At 41.1% G+C, this 12,396-nt stretch overlaps 1 protein-coding gene across 2 annotated transcripts in view; it reads right to left on the reverse strand.

The window, feature by feature from the left end:
* The window catches only part of ST7L (suppression of tumorigenicity 7 like), a 118,503-nt gene that overhangs the window by 87,759 nt on the left and 18,348 nt on the right, over positions 1-12,396 (reverse strand). For both annotated transcript variants that reach the window (XM_054980226.1, XM_054980227.1), the window contains exon 5: positions 265-380. In XM_054980226.1, the coding sequence (XP_054836201.1) occupies positions 265-380 (116 nt within the window). The remainder of the gene's footprint in view (positions 1-264; positions 381-12,396) is intronic.

Genomic DNA, 12,396 nt, shown 5'->3' on the forward strand with positions numbered 1-12,396 from the left:
CCTAACTCATTAGCGAAGCATCTGAGACCCCATCCCTACAATACAGTCCTCCCATTTAAGTAAAAAGCCATTTTGAATAGTTTGGTTTTGCATCTTTTATGAAAAGCCAGGAGAGCGGGGGCTCTCCTGACTTCCTCAAGCAGGTCATTCCACAGGATAGGGGCCACCACAGAGAAAGCCTGTGTACGGCTTTCTAATATATTAATTTTATTTCCTACAACCACCATCTACTTTTCATTCTAACTTTTACAGAAAAAAGGATACCTGCATCTGAAGGCCTGAGTGAGTCTGTTTCACATGTGAAAAAAGTCTGATGATCCTGAGCAGACAAGTTCATGTCATAATATGTGAGTGGCTCCTTTCCAGTCACCCATGTGTATCTTCAAGAAGAAGAAAAAAGACTGTATCAATGATTTATTGACATGAGAAAATTGACACGTGCATTTAACTGGACAGTTCAATCCTATCTGTATGCATAATAAATTCTAGACCAAGTAGAGAGCACAAATCATTATATAAAAGGCAGCTATTTTTATACTCTTTCTCCATTGAGGATTGTAGTCTTGGGATAAGCATTCATTACAAATGTCAAAGCAAAGTAGATTTTTGTGGTAGAAATGTGCATCAAGGCCCGTAATGGCCATTATCGTCTTTATATTTCAAAACTGCACATTTGCTACATATAGGATAACATGGTTTACAGAAACACAGAGAAGAGGCAACCTAGAAGAAATGCTGTAGATCGGGGTCTCCTATCATTTTGATCCCATAGGTACCTTTCAAATTCTGCCACAGGAGGCAGACCCAGACACAAAACGGCTACCACAGGAGGTGAAACCAACTAGAAAATATCAGGGAGTGAGATCATGATTAACTCTAATAGTAACACTTCAACATTTCAGGCTAATGCTCTGTTTAACATGATGCCTTTCATATTAATGTCATTTAAAAATATTTTCTTGCATACACATAGCTTATCTTCAGTCACACAGTGAAGATCCTTGCGCTGCTGAAGCAACTTTTTAAAAAACACAGCCAATCAGATCTTCAAAGGCCAAACAAAAGCCCTGCTGAGCAAAAGCCCCAGTTGGCCGTACTCACTTTTTAAGAACACCCAGCAGGCATCAGAAAGGTGCCAAAAGGCTCTATGGTGCCCATGGACACCACTTTTAGGACCCCTAGTCCTTAAAAGTAAAGAACTCTTATCCCAACAAACAATTGCCATTAGGACTGCATTTCCACCACACTTCTAACTAATGTTACACATGTGGCTTGCTGATGGCCCGTATGATGGCCCTGATTCGGAAATACTGAATCAAAGTTTCCCAAAGCAATTCGGATTGCTTTGGGAAGCTTCGGGGCGTTAAAGGGTGCCCGGCCTCCCACGCTCCCACCACCACCCGACTTACCTGGGGCAGTCTTCTAGCGGCGGCGCAGGCAGTGGCGGCGGAGGCATTCACTGCTGCCCTGCCGGTCGCCACTTTGGCCTCTGCAGCAGTGCGGGCAGCAGCGGCGGCGGCACTCGCTGATGCCCTGCTGGGCTGCTGTTTCGGCCTCTGCAGCGCCATGGGCAGCAGCGGCTTTTGCTGACGCCCTGCCAGCCACTGCAAAGGCCGAAGTGGCGGTACAGGCAGTGGCAGCGCTGCCGCTGGCATTCACTGCCGCAGAGGCTGAAGCGGTGGTGCAGGTGGTACAGGCGCAGCCTTCCCTGCCGCCCTGTGGGCCAGAGCGGCAGCAGCAGAAGGCCTGCTCCAGCCTTCAAGGTAAGTGAGGTTGGGGGAAGAGGGGCTCAAGGGGGAGGTGAGAATCTCTCTTCAGTATGCTCCAAATCATTTCGAAGCATACCGAAGCGATTTCCGAAACCTGAACCCAAAGCAGCTTGCCGCTTTGGGTTTTGGGTTATTCCGGATCATTTTCCTGCTTCGGGTAAATCCGAAGCGGGAAAACCGAATCTTTCCCCCGCTGCACACCCCTACTAGCAATAAGCCAGGTATCAGCATACATCTCAATTGACAATGATTTCTGAATTTTGCCATAGCCTTTGTAATTTTATTCCCTCATGTGGACTAGATTCCAATATTTTATTTTGTATTAATTAACGAAAATATTTGATTAGTGAAGGAAAGATGGCGACAGACTGAAGGCACACTTTCCTATGTGCTCTCATGCCTTTTCTGTATTCTGGGCTTAACAGCCAGGCAGATTGATTATTAAATAATTACAGGAATATTTTATAAATAAAGTCCAAAAACATATTTAGAAACACTGTCAAAACTGAATATTATTTTTCTTTGTTTTAATTCCCCATCTTCTTGTTTGGTTTTTTTTTAAAGATGGAATTGAACTCTTTAACCAACTTTATTTTGCTCTGTTCACTGGATTAATTTTTAATTCTTTTATTCTTGCTTTGGATTACAAAACATTCAGGTTTTTTTATGGGATCATATTATACCATGAAAGATTTAAAATTAAAGATTATTTTTCATATATCACTGGGATTTCCTGGAATTTATATTACTTGCTCTTTTTTTTTTGCTATCTGTGGACTGAACGGTGCTGAAGAGTTATTAATTGAACTCTGCTACAATGTGTTAGCTAATGAATTGGACTATCCTGATTAAAATTAATTAACAGGACTTTGCTGCCACCTATTGATTGAAGAAGGAACAGATCTTTAATATTTAGGAGCTAAATAAGAAAACTCCTTTATCTATTCATTGGAGGCTAAACAGTTTCAAGATCGAGATAAGAAAATTTAAATGTCTATTGATTTTAAATTTGTATTTAACATTGTAGTTAACTGTTATAAAATAATAACCAATATATCATACTAATTACATGGTGATTTTGTTTAGGATTTGTAGTGCAATCCTAAGGAGGGCGGGGAAAGTGAATAGGAACCAAACTAAGGCTTGCGACAGCGGATCTGGCCCCTACGTGGTTTTCCGTCAGTGGTGCTACGAGGCGCATGGCCGCCACTGGGCCACCGCCGCCACAAGCAAGAGGTGGCTGGGCGGAGGCGGAGAAGCAGGGTAGAGCCCTGCGTCAGCGCAGGAGGGGGCGGGGAGGAGGGTGGGGCAGGAGTTAGTTTGCTCCCTAAGCTCTTCCAGAAGCGGCAACGCCCACAGCGGTGCAAAAGAGCTATGCCACGAAGAACAAGGTGTAGCCCATAGGCGCCCATTGAACAGCGAAAACTCACCCCCCTCTCTGAGCGCCCAGTCCCGCCCCCGTGGCCCGAAGGAGCATCGGATGGGAACTGTCCTGGGGACCAATCAGCGTGCGTTCCCGGCATGGACGAGCCCTCCTCCCCGCACCCAATCACCCACAAAAGCACCCTATAAAACATCCAGCCAGCGCTGCCCGTGCCTCAGGTGAGTGAGCACATGGTGGGAAGCTCTGCCTGTTTGCTGTGTGCCGTGGCCACTTTGAACACGAGGCAGGGGAGAGGATGCTCACAGTGGCAGGCACTGAGTGCACTTTGGGGACTTTGTGAGAAAAGTGGGAGAACTGTACACTCACTGAAGGGAAGGGCAAAGTCCAAAATGTCTGGCTAACTAACAACAGCCACTCCTGTTTCCTTGCAGGTGTCCTGACTCTGAAGTTCCAGCTCGGTAAGAAGCGAGGGAGCGCTGACCGGTAAGGAGGATATGGGGCGACAGCGAACTCGTCCCACTGATTAGTGATTAGTGCTAACCGCCCCATCACCTGAACCCACCTGACCACTAGCCTCTTCAGGTGAGGCTTAGCAGGGGAGGGGGCAATGGTGGCTGTCCCTGCCCGCCCCAGAGGCAGTTGCCCAGAAAACTACTCTTGACCAGGTGTTTGTAACTACCAGCTCGTTTCCTCCCTTAAAGGTAAAAGCACCCCAAGGCAGAGTGCATCCTCACCAGACTGTCTTGCATCAGCAGGTCGCTGCTGCCGCCGCTCTCTACTATGTGCATCTTCTCAGATGTTGGAGTGTGGGGTTTGCCTCGGCCATGGACCGAGGCAAAGCCCACATGTGTGTCTTTCTCTTGCAGGCACGTCCCAAGCATGTCCGCTCCTCCCCCCCGCCCCCCCAATCCTCTGCGAGTGACATTCGGATCCAGCCCAGGAAGCAGTATCTCACCACAGTCCTCATCTCAGCTTCGCCCCTGGGAGCGAGAAGGAGGGCTGTGCGAAATGCCTTGGCTCCCTTTCCAGCCTAGAAACAAGGGCGCCTTTTCCAGTTTAATAAAACGAGTTGAAAAACAACAAACTTCTGTTTGCATGCCTGACTTTGTCCTTAGCCCCTCCCCCAACACCCCCATCACACATTTCCACTCGCACATCCCCACAAATGTATCAAGCAGACCCCGTTCAGCCTCCCCGCCCCCTTCCCCCCCCAATGTAACGTCAGGCAGAGGGGTGGGAACTGAACCATGGCTCATAAATGTGGGTGAGGCACCGAGGACTTTCATTCTCTGATAGGCTGAGCAGCTGGCATCTGATAAGCCAGGAAGACGGGGTGCAGGTGGTAAACTGCTGCCAGGGGGTGGGGGTTGTGTTTGTGGAGGCAGGGATGGGCTTGGCATGGGGAGGGTCTCTCAGTTCACTCTGGTATAGGTATATGATTACTGAATACACTGAATATTGAATACATAAACACATTGTTATGTAGATAAACTCTATGGGGTGTTCAGGAGAAAAAGAAAATTATTCAGACTGAAGAAAATGGCTGCAGGTACAAGAAAGGCAAAAGCTGAGCTAAGCTCAGAAGACAATATAAACATAACATCTGAGAAAATAATGTCATCCCTTTCAAGACAAATCAAAACTTTGTTCACAGAATGGAAGCAAGAAAACAAAAATGCTTTAAGCCAACTGCAACAAACTAATAAGATGACTCAAGAAGTTGTGGAGAAAATGGGACAAGAAAACAAGAAACTATTAACTGGACAAGACTACACAAGAAACCTTTACTGGAATAAGCAAAACTAAGGACAGAGTTATCTTCTGGATTACAAAATATAAATCAGAAAATCCAAGAAAATAAACAAGATATTCAAGAAATCAAAACACAGCAGAAAGAACTCAGAGGGACACAAGAAAAATTGAATTAGTACAAAAATTCAAGCAAGCTCTTTGACAGAAGCTGACCAGAGAACAGAAATTTTAGAAACGAAACTCAGAAGCAACAACCTAAGGTTCCGTGGAATTCCAGAAACTTAGGTTGACTTGGACTGAGAGAGCAGCTTTTGAAAGCTAATACCAGATTATTTGAAAGTGCAAGATGATTTTCCGAAAATTGAGCAGATTTTTAGAATTAATTCAAAGTATGCAAGTAGGAACAAGGTACCTCAAGACATATTTGTTTCTTTTACCTGTAAAAAAATTGAAGGATACAATTTTATCTCAACACAGAAAAGAATCACTAGAAGATGAAGGAAAAGAAATCTATGTATTTCAAGATCTACCACCAAATATACTAAAAAAACAAAAAGAATTTGGAAATTTGAAACGAGTGTTGCAGCAGAAGCAAATCAGATGCTATTGGGAAATTCTATTCACCTTAAAAGTATGCCTGACAAGGAAATAAGAGGGCAGCAAGCTGAAGCACTCTTACATGACTTAAAAGTGAAGGTCAGGGATCAAAGTTTGGGTTCAGAAGACACGAGCCCTTCATCCAGAGAAGAAGAAGGAGCAATCAGCAAAAGAAAAGAGAAAAAAAGAAAGGAGAGAAAAAAAAGGACTTTTTTAGATTTTTTTAAAGATATTTTATGTATTCAAGAGACTCATATTTAAAAAGATAAAGAAAATGTATTAAATTGCAAAAGATTGGGCAAGGTTTATATAGCATCATCACAATCAAAGAAAAAACATGCAGTGATACAAATTAACAACCGAAGTTTGGAAATTCTCGAAGAACTTACAGATAACAATGTAAGATACCTAATTTAAAGATTAAATTACCAGAAGGACAATTATGGACATTGTCGTCAATATATGCTCCAAACGTTATCAAAAACAGATTGACATTGTCACCAATAGATGCCTATTATGATATTATAATAAGAAACAATACTGATTATGAAAATTATGAATATATTTTTTTAAAAGAATTTTTATTGGATTAGAAACATATAATAACAATTATAATCACATTCTTTAATTTTTTCTAATTCTAACCCCCTCCCTTCCCCCCCCTTTTTATTGACTTCCAACAGTTTTCCAACCCCCTATCCACTTTTGCTCTACTCCTTCATATTTATTTTATTTGTTTATTATAATATACTTTCAGATTCTTCTAAGCACTATTTCCACTTCCTTTCACATATAAATTGTCATATAAATTGTCATATAAATAAAATCCTCTTAATCTATCTTCTTCATTAAAACTACTAATAATATTCATTTTGATAACCTGTGTTTTATCTTACTCCTTCTATTCTCTTCAATATTTGACAAACAATTTGCCCCCCTTTATACATCAATTCCAATACTTCTATACACATACTTATTATACATATTTATTGTCATTTGCTTAGGCTTCTGTTTTATATGTTGTTCTTTATCTATACATATACCATAAGTCTAACAATTAGACCTATCTTTGAATTTACGTATGTATGTATATATTCACTTTATGTTATACGGTTATCTTTCCAAAAAATAAAGATTAGTTAATTTCTATCCCATTAATTCACATAGTATCAACGCTATTGCTACTTAATATAATACTTAAAAATCATATACAGTTGCTTAGAATTTTTCCATTAACTCTCCACCCCCTCAGTATAGTCACTTCTCTCCTCCTGTGTACCTCAATAATTTTCAAACTGCCACAGTTCTCCTCCCACCTCCCATTTTTTCACCAAATATTGTTTCAGCTTTCCCCAGTCCGTGTTAAACTGCCCTGGATCAAGGTCTCTCAGTTTTCTTGTCATTTTGTCCATCTCCGCCATGTACAGCAATTTGTAAATCCAGTCCTCAGTAGTTGGCACTTCTTGTACTTTCCACTTCTGCGCATACAAAAGTCTGGCTGCTGCCGTCATATAGAATATCAATGTCCTATGTTGTGCTGGGATGTCTTCCATTCCCAAGTTCAGTAGCAGGAGTTCTGGGTTCTTGTTAACTTGAAATTGTAAAATCTCACTCATTACTCTTATTATTTCCCCCCAGTACTGCCTAGCTACCTCGCAAGTCCACCACATATGATACATTGATCCCTCATGTTTTTTACATTTCCAGCATTTATTAGACATAGTCGAGTTCCCTAGCGCAATCTTCTTTGGCGTCAGATACCAACGGTAAATCATTTTGTAAATATTCTCTTTAATATTGGTACATGTCGTGATTTTCAATGTATGTTTCCACAAGTATTCCCACGCCTCCATTGTTATTTCTTTGTTAAAGTTTATAGCCCACTTCACCATTTGCACTTTGACTGTCTCATCTTCAGTATACCATTTTAACAACACTTTGTAGACCTTAGAAATTTCCTTTTGGTCTTCTTGTAAAATTACTTTCTCTAATTCTGAGTCTTCCATCCTTATCCCTCCCTTCGCACAGTCTGAGTAATAAAGATCTCTAACTTGTCTATATTGAAACCAGTCGTAGTTTGGAGACATCTCTTGTTGCGTTCTTATTCTTATTTTAAAGGATTCTATTTGAGTTATCTCCTTATACGTTAAACACTGTTGTTCATTATCGACCGTTCTTGGATCTATTACTTCATATGGAACCACCCAGGAGGGAATTCCTTCTTGAAGGTATTCTTTGTACTTCTTCCAAATTGTGAAGAGGCTTCTCCGAATATAGTGATGCAGGAACATAGAATCTGCTTTTACTTTATCATACCATAGGTATGCATGCCATACAAATAATTTTTTGTATCCCTCTAAGGCCAGCAGTTTGCGATTTTTCAATGTGATCCAATCCTTCAACCATACCAGACAGATTGCATCATAATAAAGTCTCAAGTTTGGCAGTTGCATTCCCCCTCTTTCTTTTGCATCCTGTAACACTTTCATTTTCACTCGAGGCTTCCTACCTGCCCACACAAACTCTGATATTTTCCTCTGCCATTTATCAAATTGCTTGGAGTCCCTAATGATTGGTATCGTCTGTAACAGAAACATAACTCTTGGTAACACGTTCATCTTGATTACTGCAATTCTTCCCAACCATGACAAGTTCAGCCTATTCCATTTGATCAAATCATGCTCTATTTGAGTCCATAATTTCTCATAGTTATTCTTAAATAGATCTATATTTTTTGCAGTCAATTCAATTCCCAAGTACTTCACCTTACTTGTTACCTCACAGTCTGTTATTTCCGTTAATAACTGTTGCTTTTGTTTAATCATATTCTTACATAAAATCTTTGATTTCTTTTTGTTTACATAGAAACCTGCCAAGTCTCCAAACTCTTTTATTTTTTCTATTACCTTAGGCATGTTTTCAATTGGATCTTCCACAATTAACATTATATCATCTGCAAACGCTCTGACCTTATAGGAAAAGTCTTTTATCTTTATACCACGGATTGCATTATCTTCTCTAATCTGCATCATCAAAATTTCAAGAACCAAAATAAACAACAATGGGGATAGCGGGCAACCTTGTCTTGTACCCTTTCCAATAATCAGTTTTTTAGTCAGCTCGTCATTCACCACAATTGCTGCACTCTGGTCTCTATAAATTTCTCTCACTGCTCTTATGAACCTTTCCCCCATTTGTAGCTGTTCCATGGTGGCAAACATAAAGTCCCAGTTCAAATTGTCAAATGCTTTTTCAGCGTCTACAAAAAAGAAACCAACCTCCTTATCACATCGCCTGTCATAGTATTCTATAGCGTTTATGACTGTCCTTAGGTTGTCTCTGATTTATCTATTTGGTAAAAAGCCTGCTTGTTCTTCTCCAATAACTTCGGCTAGCCACCCCTTTATTCTCTCCGCCAAGATCTTTGCGAAAATCTTGTAGTCATTATTAAGTAAAGAGATAGGTCTGTAGTTTTTAACATTGGTCAAGTCCTGTCCTTCTTTGGGGATCAATGATATATTTGCTTCACTCCAGGTATCTGGGATCCTTTAGTCCCTCATAACACCATTGATCACCTCTTTTAAAAACGGTACCAGTTCATTGGCCATTGCCTTGTAAAACTTAGCTGTGAGTCCATCAGGCCCTGGCGCTTTTCCCAAGTTTGTTGACTGTATTGCCTTCCTTATCTCTTCTTCTGTTACTTCACTGTTTACAGTGCAATCCTATGGAGAGTTACACCAGTCTAAGCCAATTGAAGTCAATGGCCTTAGACTGGAGTAACTCTCCATAGGATTGCACTGTTAGTTTAACTCTCCACTCCTTGGACATTACTGGCAGCTTCATTTTCTCCAGATATGCGGCTATCGTATCTTTATTCACTTCTTTCTTATCATACAATTTAGCGTAAAATTTATAAAAGGCTCTGCTAATAGCGACCTGTTCCATGTGTACTTTATTGTCATCACATATTTTATTTATTATCTTTTTCTCCTTTCTTTTCTTCAATTGCCATGCCAAAAATTTCCCAGGTTTGTTCGCCCCTTCAAACGACTTTTGATTCAGTCTTTTCAGATTCCATTCCAATTCTTTATTATTCATGGCCGTCAACTGCTCCTGAAGGATTTTAATGTCCTGATATATTTTCTTTTTCCCTGGTCTTTTCTTCAACTGGATTTCTTTGGCTTTTATTTTTTCCATAATCTCCTGTCTCTTCTCCTCTTTTTTCCTTCGGAGTCTTCCATTTAAGTCCATTAATACACCTCTGATTACTACCTTGTACGTGTCCCATACCTTGTTGGTTGGTACTTCTTGATTCATGTTGTACTGTATGAAGAATTTAGTCTCCCTTCTCAACATTTCCATATTTTCTCCCTCTTGCAACAAATCTTCATTTATTCTCCATCCTTTTCTCTTAGTTCTTTTTCCAAATTTCCACATAATTGGGTTATGATCTGAGCCTACCATAGGCATTATTTCTACTTCCTTAGTCCAAAGTACTAAGTCCTTTGAGGCCCAGATCATATCAATACGCGATAAGGTAGAGTGTCTTGCAGAGAAAAAGGTATATTATCTGATTGTGGGATTCTGCGTTCTCCACACATCTTCCAACGCTTCCTGTTGCATTAATCCAAAAAAAGTCTTTGGTAATAATCCTCTTTTCTTTTGTGTAGTGGCTGATTTCTTGTCTTGTTCCAAATTCGTAACTCCATTGAAGTCTCCTGCAAGTATTATCTGATCATATGAAAGTTCATCTAGTTGCTTCTTTAAATCCTCAAAAAAGCACTCTTTAGCTCCATTAGGCGCATATATTCCAATCACCAACACTTTCTTTAAGTTCCAAATGCATTCCACTGCTATAAATCTGGCTTCCCCATCTCTAATTATCACCTTTGGTTGCAGCTCTTCTTTTATATATAGTACCACTCCCCTTTTTTTCTTTTTTGAGGCCGCTACAAATTCAATGCCCAATTTACTTACTTTAAGGTATTTTACATCCTGATTTCTAATATGAGTCTCTTGTAAGCAAACTATATCACATTTCTGTTTTAATAGCCAGTGGAAAATACTTTTTCGCTTATTAGGTGAGTTAAGTCCATTTACATTCCACGATAAAACTTTGCACTCCATATTCAAAGCCTTGTTGTTGGTAAATCTTTTTCATTGTCCATCATGAACCTTTCCATTTCCAATTCAGATCTGATGCGCTTTCTTACCCCTCCAAATTCAAAAGATATCCCTTCCGGTAATTCCCATCTGTATCTTACTTTCATGTCTTTCAAAGTCTGGACTAACACTTTGTATTTTTTCCGGTCCAAGAGCACCTGTCTGGGTAACTCCTTCATGATGATAATTGTCTTGCCATCAACTATCAATGGATCTTGAAATTGCTTAGTCACTATCATTTCCCTTACATTCCTTGTCGTAAATTGCACTATCACATCCCTTGGTACCTTTCTCTGGGTCGCAAATCTGGAATTTATTCGGTACACCACATCTAGGAAAGCCACAACCTCCTCCTCCTCCTTTTCCAGGTATTCAGCTAACACTTCAGTCACCTGTTCTTGTGCTGTCTTTCCTTCTACTTCCAACAAACCTCGAAACCTCAGCTGCTTTTCCATATATTTACTCTCCGCAACTGCCATTCTTCCCCTCATTACTCTCATGTCCGTTCACTGCGTCTCTGTAAGGTTGTCCATCGCCTTCTCCACATCGTTAACTTTTTGCTGCGCTGCCTGCAGGTCGGTTTGTATCGTCTCCATTCCCTTTTTTACTTCTGCCAGCTCATTTTTAACTGTCTCTTTGACATCTTTGACTTCTTTCACCAACTCCAATTTTGTTTCTTTAAGCTCCTTTAGCATTTCACAAAATTTTTTGTCCAAGTTCTCTATGGCTGCTTGCCACTCTTTCTTCGACATCGTGGGGCTCGATTTACCTCGCTCCCACGAGTCTGCACGTTTTCTTAGCTCCGTGGCGTCCAAATTGGTAGTCCTTTTAATTAATTTAAAAGTCCCGGTCCTTTAAATGAACAAAAATCGCTTCAAAAATCCAAAATGTCGGGCGTCTTTTCTCTATGGTTTCTCTGTACCCTTTTGTAATCCAAGATGTCCTACTTCCGCCCTTGCTGAAGCCAAAGCCCTTCCCTGTTCAAAAATGGCGATGCCCTTCTTCCTGTCTACCAGTAGGGGCCGTCTCCTTCTGGCGACTCTATCACTATTACGTACTTCCTGTTTCCCGACTCTCCGCTGCAGCTCTCGCGATGGTAGAAGTTTTCCCACAGCCTGCTATCGATTCTCAACCACAGGTATGATAAACAAATGTCTCTTTTCTGAAATTACTTCTTTTTACTTAGTCCTTTTTGGAATCTATTTCTTGCCGGGTTTCCCCCTCCTTATAGTAAGTCTGTTGCAGTTTAAAAAGTCCTTTTAAAACTTCGTTACTTTTAACAATCCATCCCAATTCAGGAGATAGTGATCTTTACCTTTTCAAACGTCTTTCTGGGTTGTAATCACTGCTTCAATCTTAAATTCTCTTTCCGTTTATTTTCCCCCTGTTGAAGCTTGGGCATGAAGGTCTTATGCCAGCCGCACTGGCCCCGGGTCTGTCGCAGCGATCTATGCCGACCTGTCAAAGGGTGGGACCTCAAGGGTCGAGAGAGAATCCTTAGCGCAGAACCCCCCCTCGCCCGAGATCAACGCGCCCTGAGGTCTTTGAGCGTTCTTTGCCTGTTCTCCGCCTGAGAGCAGGTGGCCGGGGGCTATTTGTGCCCCTCCGGCCGCTGAAACGGCAGCCCGGTCAGCTCTGCACTTAGAGCTGCGTTAGACCTCCATGGATCCCAAACCGGAAATTATGAATATATGATGGATAAAAAAGGAAAAATAGAAACATGACAAGAAA

The sequence above is a fragment of the Eublepharis macularius genome, chromosome 5 (genome assembly GCF_028583425.1).
Source record: "Eublepharis macularius isolate TG4126 chromosome 5, MPM_Emac_v1.0, whole genome shotgun sequence".
Taxonomy (NCBI): domain Eukaryota; kingdom Metazoa; phylum Chordata; class Lepidosauria; order Squamata; family Eublepharidae; genus Eublepharis; species Eublepharis macularius.